This window comes from Melanotaenia boesemani, chromosome 12, assembly GCF_017639745.1.
Source record: "Melanotaenia boesemani isolate fMelBoe1 chromosome 12, fMelBoe1.pri, whole genome shotgun sequence".
Taxonomy (NCBI): Eukaryota; Metazoa; Chordata; class Actinopteri; order Atheriniformes; family Melanotaeniidae; genus Melanotaenia; species Melanotaenia boesemani.
Genome location: NC_055693.1, coordinates 32,425,115 through 32,451,783, shown reverse-complemented (window position 1 = coordinate 32,451,783; position 26,669 = coordinate 32,425,115). Strand labels below are relative to the sequence as shown.

General features: G+C 41.4%; 1 protein-coding gene across 2 annotated transcripts in view; it reads left to right on the top strand.

The window, feature by feature from the left end:
* The window catches only part of hecw2a (HECT, C2 and WW domain containing E3 ubiquitin protein ligase 2a), a 59,846-nt gene that overhangs the window by 5,481 nt on the left and 27,696 nt on the right, over nt 1-26,669 (top strand). Inside the window, exons 2-18 of one of the 2 annotated variants that reach the window (XM_042001375.1) lie at nt 6,808-7,474; nt 11,138-11,245; nt 13,580-13,674; nt 14,308-14,374; nt 15,254-15,423; nt 15,504-15,643; nt 15,771-15,871; nt 18,209-19,068; nt 20,242-20,542; nt 20,650-20,742; nt 23,060-23,210; nt 24,304-24,410; nt 24,501-24,625; nt 24,720-24,905; nt 25,084-25,218; nt 26,143-26,245; nt 26,332-26,428. In XM_042001375.1, coding sequence (XP_041857309.1) covers nt 7,096-7,474; nt 11,138-11,245; nt 13,580-13,674; nt 14,308-14,374; nt 15,254-15,423; nt 15,504-15,643; nt 15,771-15,871; nt 18,209-19,068; nt 20,242-20,542; nt 20,650-20,742; nt 23,060-23,210; nt 24,304-24,410; nt 24,501-24,625; nt 24,720-24,905; nt 25,084-25,218; nt 26,143-26,245; nt 26,332-26,428 — 3,218 coding nt within the window. In that variant the 5' untranslated portion in view covers nt 6,808-7,095. Of the gene's footprint in view, nt 1-6,807; nt 7,475-11,137; nt 11,246-13,579; nt 13,675-14,307; nt 14,375-15,253; nt 15,424-15,503; nt 15,644-15,770; nt 15,872-18,208; nt 19,069-20,241; nt 20,543-20,649; nt 20,743-23,059; nt 23,211-24,303; nt 24,411-24,500; nt 24,626-24,719; nt 24,906-25,083; nt 25,219-26,124; nt 26,246-26,331; nt 26,429-26,669 lie in introns of both variants that reach the window. The other variant, XM_042001374.1, reaches the window with a different exon arrangement.

The window sequence follows — 26,669 nt, the reverse complement described above, 5'->3', positions numbered from 1 at the left end:
AGTATTTTTTTTATTCCATTATTGATGAAGCCATGATGATGTCATGACTAATTGATTGTTTTTCAAAGGCCTGACTAGTCATCGACTTCAAAAATCACCTAAAATGCCCATCCCTGGAATACATGCAGTGTGTTACAAATGGTACAAACAGGAAGTACATCATCACCACCATTATCATAGGACCAAATTTTCCATAATTGAGGTTTGGTCAGACATCAGGTTTTCTGGTTGCGTATTCCAGAAAACCTAAAGTCAGGAGCAGAAAAACTAAATGTATAGTTTTAACTCTCAGGATGAAAAGCAAACTTGACCTGGGTGATCTTAGAAGTCTCATTGGCTCAAATTGTCAGATCTGTGGGTTTTGATTTGGGTTTTTGTTGAATTATTGTTGCCTAAGTTACTGACCTGGTTTCCTGTTTTATTTTGTAGTTCACCCTCTTTTGTAGTACATTCTCTTTTACTTCCTGCTCTCTTCACATCTGGTTTTATTTGCTAATTGTGCTAGTTCAGTTTGCTAAAACCTGCTCCTTGTTCAGGTTCTTGTCCTCCGTGTATATTTACCCCTTGGTTTTTTTTTGTTCATGGCAAATCATACTGTAATGATGCATGATGATGATGACCCAAATGTCTGTCACTGTTTTTCCACGAGTTCCCTGGTGACGCAGGTATATAGAGCTAAGTGTCATCAGCATTATTATGATCAGATATTTTGAACAATACGAGGCCCAACATGGAGCCTTGGGGAACTCCGCATGTCATCTTTGTTTGAGTAGATTTATAGTTATAGTGATGCAAAGTAGTCTCTGTCTTTCAAGTAGGATTTAAACCAGTTCAGAACTGGAAGAGAGATTAACAACTTTCTTGTCGGGCTAACAAGATGTTCTGGTTGATGATGTCAAAAGCAGCACCAAGATCTAACAGGACCAAAACAGAACTTCTGCTGCTGTCTGTGTTTAGATGGATGTCATTCAGGACTTTGACAGCGGCAGTTTTAATGCCGTAGCATGGCCTAAATTCTGACTGAGCAGCATAAAAACAATTAAGTGCCAAGAATTTGTAAAAGTGGTGATGAACAGCATTATTTTACTTACTTTACAAGGTTTGATGTGGACCTGTGGTTTTTCATTATTGCAGTGTCACACTTTTAAAGACGACTGTTGAGAATATGTCGAGAGAGCAGGAGGAAGACTTTAACCCTTGCATGATATCCTCATGATACAAATTTCCTATTGTAGTACCAATGGCCCTGGGGGCAAAAGACATGTACCAGACATTATACACAGTGTTTTAGCTAAGTTTTACCAAATGGTGATGCAACAGTTCTCAGAAACTGCATGAACCAAATATGACACCCACAGCATTTTGGCATTACAATGCAACATTTTCAGATATGTTACCACTGATGCTCCTCATAATTGTTTGAACTTTGGAATTTGTATATATAACCTTAGTAATTATGGTCTGGCCTACCACTACAAAGAACAGAAATAGATTCCTGCAGTGTACCAGTTTGTAGCTAGGTACTTAAGGTCCAACTTAGAGGCATACGTTTCTATGTGTAACTCACTCCAGACATGCACTTCCACAGCAGCAACAAGTGTGACAGAGCTGCAGATTTCCTGTGAAGTTAGAAAATTCTGGCACTAATTCCCGAACCTGTGTTGTGTCACAGAATCACAAAGTTATTACCTCCAGTGCAGCCTCACGGCATGGAATTGTCTGTTGGACCCCGCGGTAGTCTTCCACCTTTAGGTGTATATTCACGTTCTCAGCCAGACATGCAAGTAACTGTACGGTTTCTTATTGTTGAGGCACAATAAGACCTGAGTGCTTTGGTGTGTGTGTATGTGTGTGTGCCAGCTCTCAAGGTGCCCGTTCTGTTAGGCAATAAAGTACTGCAGTCACCTCCACGGGGGCACAAAGGGGTCCCTCTGCTGACACCAACAGACACAGTGAAGCACAGAGGGAGGTTGAGAGGAGCTGGAATCCCGGAGCTGACATCAAAGCACCTGCAGCTCACAACACAAATCCTCATGGCTGAGACACAAGGGGTTGGAATAAGTGAATATTTTCCATTGCTATTTAATCTCAGTAGGAAATAACCATATGCTGCTCTGCCATTAATTCTTTGAACTGTGCCATCCAATGTTAAGAAGACATTCCTGACTAAAAGGCACATGCGAACCTGCAGAGAATTTACCAAAAGGTACTTAGATGACTGTCAAAAGGTAAAAATCCTCTGATGTGATTAGCAAAGTTTGAACTCTTTTAACACAGCTCCAACAGTATGTTTGGGCGAAAGCAGGAACAGAGCGTCTTCTCTCCATGTTGCTTCAGTGAAACATGGTGTTGGCAGTGTCATGCTGAGAGGATGTTTCTCTGTGATAGTTACTCTCAGGATACACAGAAAGATGGATGCAGAGAGTTTAGAATCTCATTGTTTACGTTTCAGCATGACCTTAGGAGAGTGGCCCTGGGTGACTTTGGACCTGAAACCAGAGACCTGAAAATAGCTGAGCGCTGCAGAGCATGAATGGTTTTGTGAATGATGAATGAAAGAATCTTCCAAAAGGAAAAGGGTGACAAACTTGAAGGATTAATCAAAAGAAGTCTTTAGGGCTTCATATACAGTCCAATTAAATAAAATTCTATGCATTTAGTGTAAAAAAATACATTATAGTAGGCCTACAGAAAAATCCAACAACTATGCTTGAGCAAACACATGGGATGAGGGAAGAAAGAAAAACTCATCATGAGGCAGAAACAGACTCAGGGACGGTGGCTGTCTTCCTCAACTCCTTGCTATGAGATGAAAAAATATCAGCCTGAAGGAATTATCTAAAGTTATAAACAAACATTGATCCAGGAGACTGGGCCAGCAACATGGCCTCCCTCCTCATTAGATATTAACTAAGTACATTTTTAAAGCTGTTAATTTAACTCAGTTCAGTTCTCATTTTATGTATATATTATCAAATCTTAACCTAGGTATTTATATTACTTTTTGAAGTAAGGTGTAGGGATGCAACTGTACTTCAATCATTCTCATCATGGATGGGCAGCCGACAAATCTGCAGCAACTGTGTGATGCTATCATGTCAATATGGAACAAAACCTTTGAGGAATGTTTCCAGCACCTTGTTGAATCTATGACCTCAAGTATCAAGGCAGCACTGAAGGGAAAAGGGGTTCCAACCCGGTAGAAAAACTATGCCTTCCAATGACTTGGTTCTTATTTGTTAGTGGAAAGAGATGAAAAAAGAAGGAAGAAAAAAATAAATAAATAGAAGCTTACCTGAAAATGAGATATTTAGACTTTGATATGACTATAAAATCAAATACTACTCAATCGTACGATCCAATCTACTTAAAATGTAGTGGGTTTGTTGCTGGTGACTAAGCCACCAGCTTAGTTGTTTCACATTGTTTCAAACACACACACATACACATGCACAATTTTTCTAAACATAATTTGCCTCTACAGCTTATTCTGGAGATGTGTGTGAGAGCATAAGGCCCTGACAAAACATTTCAGCACACATATTGCATGTGTCTGCGTGTGCAGTAGAGCGGTGTAGGCACCTAAGATTGTGAGGACTCAGCATGTTGTCATCTTTTTGGCATGAGGCGTGTAAGGAGATATAGATGCATCCATAATGCTGCCATTGTACCTGTCAGTCATGCCTGCCACAGGGGACGCTGGCAGGACAGATTTGCACAACTTCTGTTTTTTATAAAAAAATAAATAGCCTATCGTAAAGAAAAACAGAGAAATCTTCAGTACTGTTCTCTGGAGATTGTGTCCTTGACAGAATGTTAAATCCTTATGGTTTGATCTTCTCCTACAACTCTGCTTTCTCTCAGTAGTTCCTGTCTCGTGTCAACATAGCAAACACCTCTTCAGAGAATGGTTAGAATGAAAGAAAAGCATATTCATTTTGTGGTTTTCATGTGACCCTCACGCTTGATATTTTCACTAATCAAGGTCAAAGTGCAGAACAGAGGAGCGGGGATTATAACGTGACAAGGAAGAAGAGAAAAGGCACTGGATCACATCCAGCCTGCCTTCCCATGAGATCATATGTTTCTCTTTGCTGGTTATAACTGGTACACAGACTCCTCATCCTTTCTATTTTGAGTGGAGTTGCTGCATTTCCTGCTCCACATGAGTGTTAAGACAAAGCCTAAAAAAACATGGGAGGAGGGCAAGTGTTGGGCCACAGGAGCGCTTACATAACCACTCAGCAGTTACAGATACACTTATATAGTTCTTTCTTTTTCACTTCAACTGAGTAAGCTTCTGCCTGTTGATGGATGTGGCCCCTCCCTGTGGGTGCTATATGACTGCGTATGAGGCCATGTGCACACGTGAGCTGGATTTACGTATTCCTGCATCTGTGATGAAGGTTTTATTTGCTCATAAATCCCTGTATGAGGTTGTGTGTGTGTGTGTGTGTGTATGTGTGTGCGAGATGGGGCCACGCTCTGGTAATCTTGTTGAGTCAGGGACGTGCAGGCTTTCCTTGCATCAAATGCAACAGATCTTGTTTCAATATCAGGCTTGGGAAATACAACCAGTTCACATACTGCAGCACAGAGGTCATTTCATCATTTGTGTTCAGACGGTGAAGTGATTCTGAGCCACAGTCTATATATGCATATACATCATTATACCTTGATTCCTTTGAAAACATACACCTAAAGAGAATTTTTATTTATTCTGTCTGTTAGGTCTCTGTGGAAATCATTTCATGGTAAAAAGCGCAAAGATGTTCTTGTCCAAATTAACAAACAGGAACTAGTGAGTTTGACAGCTGCCAGATTTTGCAGTTGGAGCACCAGACAATCCCTCCGGGATTTCTGTGCATTTCTTTCTTTTTTTTCTGTTTGGTGATTGTTGCAACATGGAATGTAAAGTAATTTCCTAGTCAAGTCTTGTGACTTGTATTGAACTTGAGCCATGAGTCACTTTGTAATGAGTAATCTGCAATGTGACGCCTGCTGTCAGGTCTCCTTAGAAGACTACATTATAATATCCAAGGAATTTAAAATCTGTACTCACCCTTTGCCTACCAGCATTTAGTAACAGCACTGATCTTTAGCTTAAACTGACAAAGCCATGCCCCTATCCTCTGGATAATTTCTTTGCTTTACTGAGGGTGAAACATGGACATTTATTCAGATTAGTAAATATGGATGAACGTGGATGTGGTGGATCCGGTGTTCTGGACTTGTATACCACAGACGCAGTGTTCTGCTCTTATTTTGGTCTCTTTTTATTGAGTTTTTAATACCCAAATGTTACAGCAGCTCTGTAGCAACAGATGTGCTGTTGCTGTGTTTGTGTGACGTTACATCAGTATTACGTCTGGGGAAACGACAGGACGCAACACAGAGAGCAGACAGGAGATCGGACAGTTAGAAATTTGTGAAAAAAAAAAAAAAAGATTGTTCAAGACTCTCAGAACGTGAGTATGAGTTGAGTCTTAAGTTACTGCAAAGGCAGCTTAAGTGTGACTCAAGTCCGAGTCACAGACTTGAGTCCCCATCTCTGGCTGTAATCTTGTAATTCGTTCAGCATGTACAGCAGGTCTGGATGATATGGGCTCATTTCAGACCTTCCCTGGAGGTGTTTTGCAGTAGAAAAAATGCTTTTGACTTGATGACTTTTGTTTGTCTCCCACCACAATGTGGCATGCGGTACAGCATACCATCCTTTTCATGGTCAGCACTGAAGTTGCAGTCAAAGTTGCGATCGAAACATCCTGGAGGGATCTCACAAGTCTGATGATCTCATTCGGGATGGTGGAGCTCAGGTTTTGTGAAGCACTGAATCACTTTGACACAACTGCTGCTTATTATTGCTTTGAAGCATTTGATACAGCACAGAGAAGAGACAGATGCAAGGACGGATGCTGAATTAGCCGTCGTTAGGGAGCACATGAGAGAAAATCTTCTAAATTTCATTGCCACTTTAAAGATTTCAGAAATTGACAAACCCAGTCCCTTCAATATCCTCGTGAAGCAGCTCAACACCTGCCTGGTACATGTCTAATGTAACGAGGCCTCGGTTGGTGTCGTCACATGACTTTTGGCATGCTGAAGCAACGTATTGAAACAGTGCTTTCACTTTCACTTCACAAGGTTGATACAGAGCATAGCATAACATCACTAGTCTAAGTCTGCAAAAATATTAGCCAACTCCTCCCTTTTCAGCCATGAGATGTGTAACATTACAGTAATGACTTCATCTGTCTCTTAAAGTAATCACATTCAGCATTCTGTTAGTCTTGTTTCAGACATGGTAAATATTATTTTAAAAGCAAAATATAATGTAGCTAATGAACTGTCATTGACTCAGATTCCGATTTGTTCAAATACAATGTATACCATATTTTATGCACTGCTGAACAGCTTTTCAGACATTCTAAACACCAAAGATATCAGGTTTTACTTGAGTCTAGAGCCCACATCAGCACATATTAGCCAAATATTACTAAACATTTCCTACCTTATAAACAGAGAAATCATCATTCTGCTTTTTCAATGTGCCAGATACTGAAAGTATATGCCATGCTTCCTTTAAAAACAAAATGGCTTAGGTTGAGACTGGCAGCACTCCCCAGACAGTTCCCAAACTGACATCATCTGATTGAAAAGCATCCTGGGAGGCAGAAACATCCACCCTTATCCTCTGTGTGTGTTTACTGAGGCAGCCCATACACTGGCAGAAACCATAGAGATGGAGAAATGTCTATAGGAGTGTGTAATAGCTGATTTCTTTTTTGTCTCTCTTCCCATTTTCAGGTTGTCTTTGCCATCGGATAAAACAACAAAGGCTGTGACTGTTAAACACCTTCGACTTGTACAGAACATCAAAGGGCCACTATGGGAGCTTCAAAAGAGAGGGAGTCAACGGATCATTTCCAAAGTTCCAACATGTTCTCTACACCGACTCCCAACCAAATCGACAGAATGCATTGTTTTGACAACCAGTCCTTTCGATAAGAACATCCTCCTCATTTCTCCGTCTTTAGTTTTGCCATTTCCTGTTGTTTTTGCTTCTCATAGTTGCCTCTTCACTAGTTGCACAACATGCGTCCTTCCCTCGCCACAGCAGTCCTTCCAGCTAGGACCCGCTCCCACAACCCACCCAACCTGGCCGTTGGAGGCCGTGAACACTTGTCGGCCCCACGCAGGCGTAGCCCTCATCTGCGGCACACCCTCAGTCCAGAAAACCTTCGGACGCTGGCAGAGAGGGGAGGGGCAGCCGTCGATGCCACCTCTGTCGTTAGTGTCCCTATTGGGCTCACACGAGCCAACAGCGACACAGACCTGGTGACCTCCCAGAGCCGGTCCTCACTAACGGCATCCACTCTGGAGCACACGTTGAACCAAGGCCAGAATCTTGTCATATCCTGGGACATAAAGGAGGAAGTGGATGCCACAGACTGGATTGGGTTGTACCATATCGGTGAGATTATTATTTTTACTCAGAAACTGCAACTGTAGTAGGTTATGCTTTACCTGTAATTGATTCAGTACATGGAAAGGTACCTTAATGGCCTCCATTCTTAAACAACAATTTAACCACATGCAAATTTTCATCAGTACAAGCAGTCGGATCTGTTTCAATTTCTTTTTGAATTTGTGCTAAAAAAAAAAAGGCAATTGTCTTTTTATAAAAACTATATCTTTACCAGTGTGAGTGACACGCCTACTGTTTCACCAGCAAGGAGCACCCCTCAACAATGTGGGTTTACTGGTTTAATCCTGTGGCATCAATATGTTTGTCGTGATAAAAGAGAGTGTAAATATGTCTATTTCTACTATATTACAGTGAGGTTACTCTAAGCTAATATATGGCTAAATTAGCTGCCTTCATGTCTGGACGGTACTGATGTGAAACATCAGTTGTTTTCAACTCATAACATTAGAGAAATCCTTCACTAAAATAATCCTGTATTCAGTATAGACAAAATACCTTGATGTTGATCCCTGAATATGATATTTGGAATTATAAATGTTTGCTTGTTTAAATTTTATTTCAGCTCTAAATTAAAATGTTTTGCAAATAAACGTCTACCATAAGTTCAAACCAACATTGTCTTCCAGGGATCTCTGTGTGACACGTTTATACCCCTACCAATGTCAAAACCAAACCTACACTCTCCTTTCAACACATTATGTGATTTATTGTCTGGATTTATGAAAGCAAAAATCATTTGGCCCAGATCCGCATACGAGTACCCATTTGGTGTCTTTTGACACAATGAACCAATACTGGTACAAATCAGTTTTCCAAATCCGGCCCAGAACTGGACCAGATGTGGATTCTTAAATGGTCATTTGGGCCAAATCTGGCCCAGATCCTGCTTGGACTGAGTTTGGCCTGCATGGTAAAAGTGCTTAAGTCCATTTTCAGTCTCTTTATTGGCAGGATCAATTCAAACAATTTGTCTTCTATAAAACTATACAGCAAAGTAAGTATATTTTCAGAAGTACTGATTTTGAAAGTACTGAACCGCTCTTGGTTAGAGTACAGGATTACAACCTCAACACAGGCATTCAGTCACTGAGCTGATTTGACAACCCATCCTGTCCTCAGAGCTTTTCAGCTGACCCCGGGGTTATTATTGGAACCATGAGAATAGCCAGGTAGAGTTGAGCTGGAGCTTCCAACTCCAAGTCAATACTGAAACACAAGCTGTTGAGCCTTTACACAGGACGGGAGGCTGAGTCAACATGTAATGACTATGCCTCAGTAAACAATGACATACACACCATCACAACCCGCACTCCTCTCAGGAGCGAGTGGGGGTGGTCTACTATAATGCTAATCCTGCTTCGAAACAGGACACAGGGAGGAAATACATTGACCTGAGTGCTGAAGAAAGCTATCGGGCTTAAAGTAACAGGCAGATATGTCCATGGTGGTGAAAGGTAATACAGAGGAATCGGATACATCCAGCACAATCCAGCTGGTGAATTTAGCAAACTCTATAACTCAAATCTCAAATCTGTGCTTCCAAAATAAACTCCTGTATCTCTTGAACAGACCCATCCATTTTACTGTCTGAACAGAAAAATGTTTTTAATACTTTCTTCTGGGTTTTATGGAGAGACAGTGTTCATTTAAAGCAGCTAAAAGAAAATATACTGACCATGCCCACTAATTTGACATGTAAAGGCAAATTTAATCATGAAAAATGTTGTGGGAACACTTAAATTTATATATAAAGATGGATGCTGCCAATTAGTTTTGACCCGTCAGTGTCATTTCACCATCCCTTTTTCTTTTTTGCAGCTTGAGGTGGCATTTTTGGAAGGAGGGGCAGACCAGGGAAAACAGGAGGGACACAGACCAGGGACATGTGAGACCATTAAAAATATAATGGGTGTAGACTTTTGGTAATAATTAACTGATTATTACAACTAGCTAGTCCAATGTAAAAAGTTAATCAACATTTGTAAATGCAAATAGTCAAGATATATTTTTCCATCAACATTTATTTACTGAGGATGATCCTGCATATAAAGGCTTTAATTGCTGCTGCACAAGCACTTATACTACAAAATAATAAACTTGAACTTCCTCTTCATAAAATGTAAACAATCTGGACAGATAAATGTTATCAGGCATGTATGCAGTTGATGAGATGATGCCATATGAATGCTGCACTATGATCAAGAACGTGTTGTAAAACACCACACATATGCTGCATTCACTTGCATTTGGGCATTTGAGAGTCACCCAGGTAAGGGTCAGTTTACACTGAAAATTTGTTTGAATTCTGATACTTTATTCTTAGACTGGAACCTGGAGGGTCAGTCAGGTTTATATGGGTTGCCCATGCCCTGCCCATAATTTTCATCCTATAATCCCTGGCCATAGTTTCAGATAAAAAAACTTCTCAAAAGACCCAAAGTAAATGAAGAATTGTTCCACAATTCTAAGGTTTATATTCATGTTCTTGTGTCTAGGCACATGTAAAGACCCTGGAAAGTGTATTACCTGAGTCAAAACGTTTGTGTCTGTTACTATTCTTGAATGAGTTGCAACCAAACAGGAGAAATGTCAAATTTCCTGACATGTTTTTTTCCTGCTATCGAACACAGATGTCACTGATTATCTTCAGCAACAAAATCATTTTTAAACATTAATAAAACATTAAAATAAACATTTGGTTTTGTTATGTTAAGGTCTAAACTCTGAGCAACAGTTGAAAATAAACACAATTGTCCTGTTTTATTTTCTTTTCTTTAGTTGCTGATTGTATCATTTTTTAGCCCTTTTAAGAGCCGACTGCGATTTAAGAGTTAAGGCACTTGCCTTCCATCCATCAATCGACTGTATAAGGTCCCATTTCAACTACAAATTGAAAGAACTTATAAGGTAATATAAACCGCTGTTCTCATGAAAAAAACCCACTATTTTGATTATGTCTGACTAAAATGAAGATGGATGCTACTGCAATAATCATAACTTTATTTGGCCATTGTTTATGGAGCAGAAACTGAACCATAAAAGAGAAAAGGGAGTCAGTTTAAACTGTCGGTGCCGGTTGGGGCGTCAGGTCACTTCGTATTGATCATAAGGCTGCTAGGACTTCATTATCTGCTTCAGTGTCTTGCACCCCAGAGGAGCCACCACTTTCCTTGACTAAGCAGACATTCAATGACATGCAGCCTGCATACCCTGCCCTTAGCTCCCCTTCAAACCCACACGCATATGCAGTACACACTCCTTCCTGAGTTTGGGCATTCATTAATCTGTGTGCAAAAGTGCTACGAACAGCGGAATTCCCCTTCCATGTTTTTAACTCAAAGGAAGTTTAGAGTTTGCCCTTCTGGTTCGAGGTTATAGGGGGTTATTTTTGGAATGGATTTCACTGATTAAAGGCAAATTTGTGTTTTGGAGTACAAGATCTGCAGACTAAACACACTGAAAGTCAGATCGGATGCAGCTTGGTTGCAGTTTTGCTCTCCAAAGCACAAACAGGAGCATGAAAACTGGCGTCTGTAAAGGGATCAACATCCCTTGGTATGAAATCAACACAGTAAAGATGTAATATGGCCTAATCCTGACATTAAGCAAATAGCATCTTCTGTAACTAACAGTTTTCCCCTTTTTCAGATGAAACCAGTCCATCCAATGTGTGGGACTGTAAAAACAGAGGAGTGAATGGCACCCAGAAAGGCCAGATTGTTTGGAGATTGGAGCCTGGGCCCTACTTTATGGAGCGTAAGTTTCCAAATTTCTTTGCACACCATCACTTAGTTTCCTAAAAACATTGTAAAATATTTACCAAACTAAAATGTGAATATTTTGGGTTATAAAAGTTAGACACAGTCAAAAACACTTATAACACTTGGTAATAGATTAATATCAGACAATGAATCAAGTCCTAGAGTTGCTGTAGATCAGTGGTTCCCATCCTTCATGCAACTACCAAAAAGCTGTGGACCCCATATGGGACCTGGTTTCAAAAGTTTGTGTTTCCAGGCTCTAAACACACCAGTTCCATGTGAACAAAATGTTGAAATGATAAGAAACTGAGGTGGATACACCTCAACTCATCTCTGTGTGGACATGGCCTTAATTTTAATCACACCGGCTCGGAACAGTCAAACCCTTGGGGACCATGTGTGTTCTTTGGGGGACTCCGTTTGGGGTCAGGGACCCCGGGTTGGAAATCACTGCTGTAAATCAAGTCAATAAAAAACAGTTCATGCTGGTTCTCATAGGAAGATGTTAGAACACACAGTGCTTTACAGTTTCTTGCTTACCGTACTGTGAATAGGCAGTGTTGTTGGACCGTGGAACAATGGAAGAACGTGGTCTGGTCTGATGAATGACACTTTTATTTTCATCATGTTGATGACCAGATCTATGTGTTGATAGGACTTAAAAGAAATTCCAAAATTGGTTTAAGGAACTCCACTGTAAGTTGAAAGTGTACATTTGACTTTTTAGTAGAGGCCCTTCCTAGCAACATCCAGAACTTAAAGGTCTCTAACTGGTGCTGGATATCTTCACACACAGTGCAGTCCTGCCCATGGCAGGCTGTTTGGGGAGCAAATGATTGACTTATTCGGTGTCTCTTTTTTGTGCCGCATGTTTGAAAACAGAACGTTTTAACTTTTGCTGTGCATCACTGGCCTGCGGTTAGATGGCGTATGGGGGAATAAATTTATTGCCCTGCTGTTACAACTAGGGATGTCATGATTATAGATTTTCTTCACGTGATTATCTTCAGAGAAATAACCACAATTATCACAATTAATTTAACATTAATTTCACAACACTATAAATGCATATAATCACATAAACACTCTTTATAGGTTTTTTTCTTTTTCTTTTGATTGAAGGTACCAATAAGTCTCATTCACACTAAACCCACTCTGCTCTGTTCACAATAAATCAATCCTGCACATTAACCTTGGATTTCTCTCAGAGAAAACAGATGGAAGGGCTACAGGACCTCTATCTGGATCTGGGAGGATTATTTCTAGAATCTACATTTTAAAAATGGTTTCCAACCTTTATTTTAAACTTGAGTGGGTAATTTAGAAACACAGGATAAAGCTGTCTTTTAGCAGAATAGCTGCTGTTTGACACATAAATAATACTGGAGTGGAAATAAAGAAACAATATCTGAAGTTAAATATGATTTCTACTACAAACCATTAATCACTGACAACTACAAAAGGCATTGATGCCACGGCGAGTTGATTGTGTTTGAACAGTGAAACTATCTGTCAACAAAAGTTTGAGTTGATGTTGAGCTGATGACAACCAGCCGTACACAATGAAAAAATTGCAAATGACACGATTACATTTCATTACTGAGTTGCATTAGGTTAACGCGGTTTAACACAGTAAGTGAACATTTACCTTTGCTTAAGTATCCTGCAGGTGGTGAAACATATTGGATGTATTTCCTTCTTTCTCTGCAACTTTTCGTCATGCTTTACAGGCTGGTGAGCCGTCCTCCACAATGACACTATGGTCATTATTTTCTATAACTAAAGAAATCCCAAAATGTGTTTGTTTGGAGGGAATAACTCTTCCTCTGCCTTTCTCACTCTAACACGCCTCGACTGCAACTTGCACAGACGGAAAACAAAGCAACACAAGCGGCAACACGAGGATGTAACTTTGTTTTTGTTCCATGCATGAGTTGTGCTGATCTGCTTAAACAATTCAGTCTTTTATGGAAATTGACAATATTGAGGAATCTTTATGATTATTTAATCAATTATTTGTTACTGCCATTAATTATGAAAATAACTGTGACATCTCTACGTATAACCTTTAAACCTGCAGCAGAAGCTCAAAACTAAGCTACCACAGAACCAAACCAAGCTGGCATGACTCAATGTGGCACGCTCACACATCTGGTTGCTCAATGCCTTGCTGTGTGTAAGAACACACTGACGTAGCGCTAATTCGCCTCTCTTTGGTGTGAGAGACGAGGAGGTGCCACCACCATGTGAAAAGGGCTTAACAAATGATAGAATCAAATTCTATTGCATATAAAATATTCAAAGTAACTTATTTCTTCTTCTTTTGCAGCTGAAACTAAGGTCTGTTTCAAATACTATCATGGCGTGAGTGGAGCACTGAGGGCAACAACCCCCTGCATCACTGTGAAGAATCCAGCAGTCCTGGTGGGTTTGATTATGTGTGTGAGACTGAGAGAGAGGTAGTGCTGAATCACTCCAAGATTTAAATACCTGCGCTCCCAGGCTGCAGCAAGGTGGTTCAAATGAGGCACTCAATAATCCGTTGCGATTGTTGTACTTATTCATGTCCAAAATATGACGCTCACCAAGTCATTGTGTTAAAACACCAACAAGCAAGGCTTGTTTGTCCTTTTAAAAAGATTTTTGTCTCTGTAAGTTGAGTTGTAAAGATAAAAGCTGCCTGGATGGTTTAAATCTGTCTGTATGTCCATGATATTGTTGAAGATTGTCAGGAATCATGTAAAAAATGTCCACAGTGGAGCCACGTGGTTGCTCGGCCAGACATATAATTGATTGTCTTTTGTGTTTCATACCGTCAAATTGATTGATGACCCATTAAATTATATACAACCACAATCGAACCTTTAAACACTGAGCAATGAATGCTCCATGCAGCGCCGCTGCCTGCCGTCTTTTAATCATCAAGTCTCCTAAACACTTTCATCCATTACTGTTTAGATTTATATACATTTGTATCAACCTTTGAATGATAATAAGTCTGATGGTTTTGTGTTTAGCTAGTATGGGGAGTGTAAATAATGCTTTTTTTTTTGGTAGGTGGAGGGGCTGGCAGAGCAGATCGGTGTTGAGCATCCTCGGAAACTGATCAGCTTTACTTTAACAGGTGAGCTGAGATGTTTGTTGCTATTGTTGTGACCTTCATCTCTGGACCGTGATGCCATTTTATGGAAAATGCTCCATAAGTTTAACCTAAACTTATCGATAACTGTCTTTGCGTTCAAGGGATACTTTCTACTCTGAAGCTCATTTTGTTTGCTAGATCCATGTGATACTCACAGAAACGTACTGTTATGCCTAAATTTGCTCTTATATCTAAATCTAATTATACTATCTACATAATGCTAATAATTAGACACTACACTATGTTTAAAGCCAGGGCAGTAGAGAGGATGGAGAGTCTGCAAACACACGGACCAAAGTTTAGATTTTAGCCTAGTTATCCTCATCTTTGTCTTTCAGCCCCTTCAGGAAACCCTGCAGGAAACTTGAAAGGTTGTTTTTTCATCAAACACAGTTGCTGTAGAATTGAACGAGATGTTTTCCTGCCACAGAGAGAGAGAGACGAAGAATGTTATCGGTTTTCTACTGAAGTCAGCCGATGTCAGGATTATTTTAATGACTTTACAGGAAAAGAATATCCAGTTTGTTCACCCAGTAACTGTGCTCTGTCAGCCACTGTGTTTCTGCACGGCCAGGAGACCCTTCACTAAAATTGTCTGTACTTATATAGCACTTTTATCCAAAGCGCTTTACATGTACCCATTCACACATTCACACACTGATGGCGGAAGCTGCCATGCAAGGCATTAACCACGACCCACCAGGAGCAATTTGGGGTTCGGTGTCTTGCTCAGGGACAGCTTGACCGGGCCGGGATCGAACCGGCAACCCTTGGGCTACAGGATGACCACTCTACCCACTGAGCCATGCCGCCCCTTCACTTCCTTTGCTTTAGATGTTTGCCTGAATTGCTTTGTTGCAGATTTGCGTGCCACTGGTTTGAAGAAGGGCATGTTTTTTAATCCTGACCCATATCTGAAGATGTCCATCCACCCTGGAAAGAGGAGCGTCTTCCCCGTCTTCAGCCATCATGGACAGGAGCGCAGATCAGCCATCATCGCTAACACAACCAACCCCGTCTGGCACGGAGAGGTGATATCCTTAGTGGTCAAACAAAGCCACTCAGTCACACAGATTCACAGCTAAGTGTGTTAATGTTCCTCTTTCTACAGAAATACACATTTGTGGCCCTGATGACTGACATCCTCTACATCGAAGTGAAGGACAAGTTTGCAAAAAGCAGACCCATCATCAAACGCTTCCTTGGTCAGCTGACTATCCCAGTGCAGCGTCTCATTGAAAAAATACCTGGGTGGGTGGTGAATACACAGAGACATGCAGACATGGGCTCAGCTGGATGGATATCTTGTTGAGATGTTTTCATTTAGAGGCCACAGATCTCTCAGTGATGACCCCCGTTTTTCTGTTTGTTCCTGCAGTGTCCAGCCTGTGAGTTTCTCCCTGTGTAGACGTTTGCCCACCGAACATGTCAGTGGGCAGCTGCAGTTCAAAGTCGAGCTAACCTCCACCGGGCCAGACGGTATGTTGATCTCTCAGTATTTTAACTACCATTACACAGAAAAGGGGGAAATAATAGTCCTTTGAATTTATTCTAATGAATTTAGTTGCTACACAACTGACTTACAATTCTTCTGTGACTATAAATAATACAAGCTGATTTCACTTTTTTAGAGGGAAAACTGAAAGTGCTAGTTTTAATTGTGATGCCTGAAAATATATGAGCTGGAAAACTAAATGTGATCTAATTGAGGTTGTTCAGCAGCAGAAATTTAATCTGCTCAGAAGGTGCCAGAAAAAGCAAAGACTTGGCCGACAATAGGAGACAATAATGCCTATGATGCACCTTAATAATGGTTGCAACGCTTCATAAAACACAGAGGAACACTAAGACATCTAAGGAACATCTAAGAGTCTAAGTCTAAGATGTCACTTCAACAAAATAATTTATTTTTCTCAAGGTGAAAGCAATTAAATCATTTATGAACTAAACACTTGTTAGGTTCAGTGTGTCATACCACTGATTTACTTTTTCATCCGAAACCAAGTAAAATTTAGGTTGCTATAGACGATACTGATCTGATACAGATACTTCGTATAAAAACTTAATGCGTTTGGGAAATCTCATTAAAAAGTTTTTGTTTTCAAATTATAACTTTGTACCGGTGCAATAGTTTTATATTTTCTCCATCTGTACCTGGATAGTACCTGCCTGCAGCACCAGGGGTCCCTCCCAAGTGGCAACGTCTGGCGGTAAAATGTAAAGCCTATGTGAAAGTGCTAAAATTGAAGTTTACCCCTTATCCACTAGGGGCTGGCTCCAAAACAGAGCAAATCCCCATAGACTCCCATGTTAAAAAGACCAACTTCACAGCAGAAATAAACACGTTTAAAGCCTGGAACAAAAATTCATTTTAAGATTAATAGGTCAAGTTTATCTTCATGACAACTGTGAGGGGGGTGAATTTTTTTCTAACTCATCCATTTGGATGTTTTTAATCTTGAAATTTAGGCATAATTAGGGGCGTGTCCTTTTGATTGACAGGTATCCAATATCCGCTGCAATGAGGGAGCGTGCAGCATAACCACGGTTTTTAGCCGGCTAACAGCGCACTTTAGCTTTAGCCAACCTACTTCCGTTAGCTGGTTAGCTACCGTTAGCTCTGGGTTAGCTCGGTTAGCTCCTAGCTACAGGCAGCTCATAGTTTGATGGGTGTCAATCATCCACCCCCACCTTCACAGAGCCCCTCTCAGCTCCACCTCTTTGCCAGTTTTTGGATTTTTTCGGGAATGACGACATGCTGCCAAGATGGCGACGATGGGAACCGCTTAATGAGCTTCAGTTCAGCTCTTCAGAAACCTACGGGTGACGTCACGCAGGCTCCGTCCATCTTTATATACAGTCCATGGTCCCTCCCCTCCTCTCTCCTTCCCCTTAGCATAACCTCATCACATTCTGTGTTATGATTGATTCTCAGATGTTTAATGAGGTTTGTGGTGTGAACTGTCTTCCCAAACATATCACATACAGCATCACTGCTATTTGCGGCGTTGAAATCGCGTTCAGCCATCAGTATCAAAGGGCTCAACTAGACTGAGTGAGCGGGACGCCGCTGCAACGCTTCACTGCGCCGTATTTCACACAACTGTGGCAGGCGGAAGTGTTCCTGCCAACTGGGTGTCATTTAGATGAGGTCCTGGCAGTACAGATACTTTCCAGTATGTTCTTATTAATGATAAACTACTTAACTATCCCAAATTACTAAGATATCCTTTTTTTATTAGAATTGACTCTAGAACACAAATTTCTGGAATCTGAGGTTTCAATGTTACAGTATCAAGCTACACACAAGTAATCGCGAGATCTCAAACATCTAGGAATGAGCACAAAGTCACAGCAGACTGTTGACACAATGTTAGCTGGCTGACGCATTAAAGGAATCATGGAAAGGATTTTCACGTCATTAAACGACTTTCTTTTAGATTTAATCAGTTTTGTTGGACTAATTTAATTGACAAGAGTGGATGGATTACATTTTTTGAAAATGTAATTGTATTATTGTAAATTTCTTTAATCAACACCATCAAATTAAGTTGATAAATTGTACATTAGTTGGTAAAAATTGACTGAATTGAGGTTTTAAATTGGACCAACTGAAATAAATAAATTGGATCAAATGGCAGTAGAAAAGTTTGACTCGAGCACATCAAGCTTGACAAAAAACAATTGCACAATGTAAAACTTAAACCTTTCCATGAATTTTTTAAGCTAATTCAAATACTTGTTTCTCTTATTGTACTAAACCTTTCATGTTCTTAAATTTTGGATTCAGTGGTTTCTAACGTTCTCTACCTTTAGGTGCCTCTCCTGACTCTATCATTGGCATTTCAAATTTGAACGGAGCTCCAGGAACTCCATCTGATGACGAGGACCTGCCTCATCATCTTCCAGGAATGGTCTCAGCGGGCCCCTCACCAACTGGCTCCCAGGGCTCTCAAGGCATGTGGGAAGGTGGAGCTACGGCCTGTCCGGAAAAAGACCTGTCTCTTGTCGGAGCAGAGGGCAGATTTGTAGAACCTGAGATTCTTTCAAGCCACGAAATGCTCCAGAGGTCACTTAGTGAGGGTCTGGATGCTATCGAGGCTCCTAAAGGCCCCGGTGAGAGACCTCTGTGTGCTGCTTCGCCTAAACTGTGCTCTAGTTTCCCCACACACACGAGGCTTAGTGCCATGTTGCACATAGATTCGGATGAGGATGAGGAGAGATCTGGGATCAATGACATTCCCCCGGTGCCGTTGTCACCGCTGCTGATGAACGGAGAACCTCCAGATGTCGTTGGTCCAGATGAAGACGACCCATTTCCTGAGCTTCAGAATGAGCCTGAGCAACCGGAGCAGTCGGTGCGGGAGGAGGAGCCCCCGGGTGCAGGCCCCGGGACAGAAGATGCGCCTCCTGAGGCAGAGGTGGCCCCAGATGTAGAGGCAAATCTGGACTTAGAAGATGTTTTAGAGCCAGATGTTTTCCTTGAGGTGGAGGAGACTACTTTCACACAGGCCATATCCCATAATACTTTGCCAGAGGTTGGAGAGGTGGCTGGGCAAGGAAGCGGGGCTGGCGAGGACCCTTCTTCAGAGATTGACACCTGCTCGATGGCGACAGCACCACAAACCATCTTCTCATCATCAGAGAGCTGTCCAGTCACGCTGACCACTGCTGTGGTAAGTCCCTACCCCCAGATTTATCCAGAATCTGACCTTGTGCTTTAAATATCAGAAATGAATGGAAAAGCATCTGCTGGTGAAACTGGAAATAACCCTCTATTCTTTTGGAAAAATTATATTTGCACGTTGGGTGGATCTGAGCTGTCAAAGCTCCAAGCAAAAAAGCATTTGACTGATGCAAAAAGATGAAGAAAATAAACCTGTTATTTATCTATTATCTAGTTAAATGTAAATAATGTAATGTGACGAGTGTGTAGTGACTGGGATGACATTTAGCACCTCCATATTCAAGACCATGAGTGGAATGTCCTCTCTGGGTTGGAAACGACATCCTGTCCCAAGTCGAGGAGTTCAAGTATCTTGAGGTTTGTTCAGGAGTTAAGGAAGATTGGAGCGGGCGGATCAGTCAGCAGCGATGTGGGCACGATATCAGTCTGTCCCAGAAGGCAAAGATTTAAATGTATATGTAGATTTAGATTGTATTTTGTTTGTATGAATGTAGATTTACATTCCTGCTCTTTCATATGGTCACCAGCTGTGAGTAGTGACCAAAAGAACAGGATTATAGATTCATGCGTCCTCGGGGTGGCTGGGCGCTCCCTTAGAGAGAGCGTGAGACGCTTGGTCATCGAGAGGCTCAGCTATCTGGATTGTGTTTCATTGCATTGTTGTAAATAATTCAAAGACCCAAATAGCAGACTGATTTGGACTTAATTTGGGCTATCTGTACTTCAGCTCATTTATAGCACCAGCAAGTGTAATGTGGGCCAGATGTGGACCAAAAAGTTAACAGCAGGGCCTGACTTGAGTTTTTTCTTTTGAATCATATTCTGATTTCCTGTAAGGTGATAAATGACTGATTGCTTGCAGGCAGATTGTTGGACATCATTCTGTTCCAGCAGCAGTGGGTCCTTTTGTTTCTAACACTGATTTGTTTTTTTTCCTTTAGAAATCTTCTGCAATTGTTTCCTTTGAAGCTGTCACACCCACACACTCCAATAAATATTCACATTGAATCAAACTCTTATGTTGCCTTGGGGATGGAGCAAAATCTAAGTAATGCTGTCAGCTATTATTCAGCTAACTCACAGATGATTTGCGGCCATAGAACTGGATGACATGGACATGCATACATAATTCGTGGTTCTCTTTGTTTGTTATGTGGTTCAGGAAGCAGAGGATGGGGCAGAGACAGCGATAGATCCAGGGGGAGATGTAGAGTCCGGTACCCCACCAACTGGCCAGACTGTAGATGATGAGGGTGGTGGGCAAGCTGCAGTCACTCAGGCTGAAGGAGAGGCAGCACCTGCTAGCCAACAAGAAGAGGTGGAGGAGATCAACACAAGGAGACTCAGTCTGCAGGCTGCAGGAGGAGTGGATGAAGACCAGGAAGGCGAGGAAACGAAGGCATGTGAGGAGGTTGCTTCTGTGGATTCAGAGCAAGTTGCCACGGAAACAGACAGAGAGAAAGGTAAGTTTTTCCTCCTTGTGAAGGAGGAGGAAAAACTGAACTTTTCACAACTTTTTTCCCACATAATTTAAAATTTTTCTTAGTCTTGACTTTTCCTGTTTGCTCAGGAGCCGACGTCAACGGCCATCCTGTACGCTCACTCCCCTCAGTGCGTCATGACATTCATCGATACCAGCGAGTGGACGAGCCTCTGCCTCCCAGTGAGTGTGTGTGTCTGCATGCACCTTTTTGCTGGTCTATTGTGCGGTGTGGATGTGTGTGTTCCTGCATGCCTTTGTTTTCATTTGTATTGTTAATGTATCATGCTGAGAGAACATCACACCTGTGAGTGTAGCCACAATCACTGCTCAGACATTGTGTCATTTGAATGATGATGCTGTGTTTATTAAATCAGGGTTTTATTAGAGCAAAGGAACAGTCTTGAAATATGTTAATGGTAACTGTGGTTTGAATGGGCTGCTTTCCAGTCCAAGTTTCAGGCTTGTCTGATTAAATTTCCCAAAAATGTTGTAAATGACAGCAGTTTTAATTGTTTGGAGCATACACTCAGGGTCATCCGGTCCACCTGTTTAACAGCTAGTGAACACAAATATCTAACTAGCCAGTCACATGGCAGCAACTCATCACATCTAGTCATGTAGACATGGTAAAGATGACTCAGTAAAGCCAAACTGAGCATCAGAATGAGGAAGAAAGGGAAATTAAGTGACCTTGAACGTGGCATGGTTGTTGGTCTGAGTATTTATTGGGATTTTCACACACAACCATCTCCAGGGTTTACAGAGAACGGTCTGAAGTAGAGAAAATATCCAGCGAGCAGCAGTTGTCTGGACCAGAATGTTTTGTTGATGTCAGAGGTCAGAGGAGAATGGACAGACTGGTTGAGATGATAGTAAGGCAACAGGAAGTCCAATCAGCACTGGTTCCAACCAAGGTCTGCAGAACAGCATCTCTGAACACACAACACGTCCAGCCTTAAAGCAGATGGACTACAGCAGCAGAGGACACACCGGGTGCCTCCTGTCAGCTAAGAACAGGAAACTGAGGCTACAGTTCACACACACTCACCAACACTGGACAATAGAAGATGGAGAATTGTTGCTGGTCTGATGAGTCTCTGTTTCAGCTCCACATTCAGATGCTAGGCTCAGAATTTGGTGGAAACATCATGGAAACATGGATCCATCCTGCCTTGGATCAACAGTTTAGGCTACTGGTGGTGTAATGGTGTGGGGGATATTTTCTTGGCCCACTTTGGTCCTCTTAGTACCAACATGGCCTGGTTTAATAATAATAAACAGGTCCAACTCAATACTAGCGAGATCATTTTAAAGCTATTTAAAAAAAAAAAAAAAAAAAAAGAAGCTATTTCTCTTATTTAACCAGATAAAAGTTCACTGAGATTAGAAATCTCTTTTCCAAGAGTGCCCTGACCAAGAAGGTAGCACAACCACAACATACCACAAAACAAACAGACATCAACTATCAAAGACAACAAAAAAAAAAAAGTAAAAAGGGCCTGATGAAATGGCTGATGAGTGTCTATTATTAGATGCGAAGTTCAGCTCACACAAACCAGAATGAAAACGTGACGTGATGCCTGATGTTGTTTTAATTATATTTTATAAGAGCGACCAGTAAAAATGAAGCTGTGAAAACTGATGCACATAAAAAACCCAAAGTGATAAAAGATCAAGTTATTGGCTTAATTAAAGCAGTCCTGATAAATAAAAACACAACCTGTTTCATTATTTTCTGTTTTATTTATTATTCACATCACAAAATCTACAATGTAAATGACCCCAAAACCATAACTGAAAGAAGTGAAATGAGCAACGTTTTGAACCCACTTCATGGCATTTATTAATTCCGATACTTGGATAAGATGTTTTTCTGCTCATAGATATAGTTAATTTTCTTCTATCTCAGTCACACACAGAGCTGACGTCTTGTCCTGAGTCCAGGAAGGAGCTCAACTTTCAGCTTGTTCCAGCTGCAGAGCCTCGAGCAGCATCATTCCACCCCAATGAGAAAATATTCACTCTGCTTTTTCTATTAACACATTTCTTACATGCCATTACGAGCATTTCATAATAGATCTTTTTTCAGCTGTTTATTCTGTCCATCCACATGTTGATGGCAGGTTTTGTGCTGCATCTGATAAACATTTAACTAATCAAATCTACTTGATCACTTTTCATTGTTTTGATTTTATTGACCTTGCATGCATTTTAGTCACCTCCATTTTTATGACCATTTTACTTTTGTTACCTTCCTACTTCTTGATGTGAATCTGCAGGAATCAACTGCAGACTGCAACAAAACAGGGAACAAACAAACTTAATGAAGACAGTTAAATAAAAATCTGGTTTGAAATGTCTTGTTTAAGAGCAGGAATTGATCTCTAACATTGTGTTTGTTCATTCTTGGCTTAGCTTCAACATTCATTTCTACAGCTCTGAGTCCTTGAGGCATTAAACACCTACTTTGTATCTGTTATAATTAATTGCCTCTCAGACTGGGAGGCCAGGATCGACAGTCATGGGAGGATCTTCTTTGTGGACCACGTGAACAGGACCACCACGTGGCAGCGTCCCACGGGACCTCCCGCCCCACAGGGCCTGACCCGCTCCAACTCCATTCAGCAGATGGAGCAGCTCAACCGCAGGTAGACTTTGAGAAGAGAAACCATCATGATGATCAGTATTTCTGAACTTTGGATGAATCTATGTAGATGTTCACTGAACTCTGGGTCACTTTTATAGACAAAGAGACAAAACAAAGCATGGTACTCAAGGAAAGCTGCTCTCAGAGACATTTTGTGTTCTTTTTTTTAATGGAAATTGCCAGAGGTTGTCTCTTTGTGTTTTTTTTCTTTTGGTATTTGAATAAAGGTTCAGACTCTCAGAGAACTGAACATGTTTAATTCTCTTCAGTTAAAATGACCCCATTTTAATCTTTTAGTACAATCCTAACTCTGAATTTGTTGGGATGCTGTAAAAACAGAATGCAGTGAAAGATTTTATCATTTCATGGAAAATATGAGCTCATTTTAAATCTGATGGCAGCAACATGTCTGTAAAAAGTTGGAACAGGAGCAACACAAGGTTGGAAAAGTAACCGGCGCAAATCAAAACCAACTGGAGGAGCATTTAACAACTAATTAGGTCAATTGGCGACATGTCATTAATGTGACTGGGTATAAAAGGCGCATTTCAGAGAAGCAGAGTCTCTCAGATGGAAAGATGGGCAGAGGTTCACCAATCTGAGACAAACTTGAGTCTAAAAATTATGCAACAATTTCAGAAAAATGTTCCTCAAAATAAAAGTATGAAGACTGAAGATCCCACCATCTAAACTGTATAATATCATCAAAAGATTTAGAGAATCAGGAGGAATCTCTGTACGCATGGGACAAGTGTAATATTCAAAACTGGATGTTGGTGATCTTGGGGTCATCAGGCAGCACTGTATTAAAACCAGGCATGATTCTTGACTGGAAATCACTGCATGGACTGAAATCACTGTCTGTGAACACATTTCACCCTAAAAATCCACAAATGCAGGTTAAAGCTCCATCATGCAAAGAAGAAGCCAGTTTAACACTTGTGTTAATTGGGACTGAATATAAAATTACCATTTCAGCGAGGCAGGGCCTTTTAGATGTAAAGATTAGTGAGGTTTTTTTTTTAATTAAGTTGTATTCCAATAAATTGCCCAACTAAACTAAGCGATTACTCTTTCCCTCATGTTGATGACAGATATCAGAGCATCAGGAGGACGATAACCAACAGTGATCGATCAGAGGAAAGCTCAACCAACCTGCTTCCGGAACCAGAGAATGAACTGATGCCCCACTCTATTCCTGGTGGGTTTCAGTAGATAGATGCATAAACAAGAGATTAAGAAAAACTGCTTCGATGATGGTCTCTTGCCTCTGTCTATGTTGCTGTTACAGAGTACCGCCGAGAGAGCGCTGTTGCTCACTCCAGCGGCCGCTCGCGCCTCTCCCTGCTGCTGCAGTCACCCAGCGCCAAGTTCTTGTGCAGCCCCGACTTCTTCACAGTGCTGCATTCAAACCCCGTCGGTCTCATCAGTTTATAGCTCTGTTAAAAACACTGTTGCTTAGAGCTCCCAGGCCTCTCATCTGTGTCCTGTCTCTGTCCTCTCTACCCAGAGTGCCTACCGCATGTTTACGAGCAACACCTGCCTGAAGCACATGATCAGTAAGGTGCGCCGAGATGCTCATTACTTTGAGCGCTACCAGCACAACCGTGACCTCGTCACCTTCCTCAACATGTTCTCCAATAAGCAGCTGGAGCTTCCTCGGGGCTGGGAGATGAAGCACGACCATACCGGGAAGGTAGGTCTGTACACAATTGGAGCTTCTGCCTCCAGGGATAACTCTAATCCTGATATTCATGTGTATCCAGTAATTATAATCTCTGGTAGTTTTTTTTATTAAATCTAATCTGTATTTTCATTGTGGTGGATGTGAAGGTTTCTGAGTAGACTGTGGGTTTGTGCATCTCAATCCTCAGCCATTTTTCGTGGATCACAACTGTCGCTCAACAACCTTCATTGACCCACGGCTGCCCCTCCAGAGTTCTCGCTCCACCGGACTGCTGGCCCATCGCCAGCATCTGAGCCGCCAGCGCAGCCACAGTGCTGGGGAGGTGAGACAAGCCACCTTTACACTTTACACTTGGGGTCGACTTCAAGGCTCACACAGCAGTTTTAGATGTCATTGTGCAGAAGAAAATGCTTAGAAAGTTTCTAAAGTTTCCAGCCAGGATGCACACCTTAAATGTACAAAGTCGGAGATTGATTTTGACCCCAGACTGTCTGCTTTATGTCCCCCACCTCAACCATCACTACTGAAGAAAAGACAAAAGACCACAAGAAAAAACTTGAAAAAAATATGGGGCAAACTAACGGCCCTGTAGCTGTCATAGATGACTTCAGATTTGAAAATAAAAAAAAGAGTTAAAAGATAGCGTCATACATGTTCACATCTTTAATATGTCTGAGAGCTACCTAGAGAGAGCAGGAAAGAGGGGTCAACAAGCACCATAACTCTAAGCCAGGGATATCTGCTGAGAAAGAACAACAGAGAGAAATGCAAATGAATGACAACAATCTCAGATGTTTCTACGTGGAGAGTAAAGAGAGCAGAGAGAAGCCCAGTGCATCATGGGATGTCCCCCAGCAGCCTCGGCCAATAGCAGCAGAACTGAAGGGCTGGATAACAGTCACCAAGTCAGACCTGCTACAAGATTTATTCAAAATTCAATTTAATGTCTGATTTTAAAGGTAGAGAAGATGTCAGCTTCCTCAAGCCAAACTGGGAGCTGGTTCCATACGGAGCAGATGAACTGAATGAGGGTGTATTTATTTATTTATTTATTTTTTAATAAATCTATCACAATTTTTTTTTTTTTGAACTGACTGTAATGAAAGGGTGAGAAGGTGTAAATCTAAGAGCAAGAACCCATGCAGAGTCCAGAGTGGGAGCTGAGGTCATTCTGGTGACTGCTGGCTGGTGGATCAGTCTCAGAACTAGGATGCGACCTGAACCGTAGTGCTTACTTTTGTCCCAGGTGGTGGACGACTCTCGCCAAAGCAACCCACCTGTCATGCCCCGCCCCTCCAGTACGTTCAGCGGCTCCAGTCGAAGTCAGTACTATGACGTGGTACCTGTGGGTAAGTCACTCATGATGCCATGCTGTTAGTAACACACACAGGACACAGAACACACAATTCCGATTTCACCTTCTCTTTCCTTCTAGCTTACAATGACAAGATAGTTGCGTTTCTACGGCAACCCAACATCTTCGAGATCCTGCAGGAAAGGCAGCCTGAGCTTGCCAGGAACAACTCGCTCAAGTATGTCTGTCTTCCTCTTTTTTACTGTTTCCTTTCTTTTTTTCCTCTCTCTTCCTTTAAAGCTTTGTTCACCTCCAGATCATCCGCTCTCATCTGTTAAATACAATAACCGGGCGGAGTTTAGAGGAAAACCTTTACTATCATTGCCGTTGCTTACAGGCGTAGTAACACGGAACTTCCTCAGAACCGTGTGCACGCGTTATGGCAGAAACATAACTTAACAGTCTCCCCTTTTATCTTT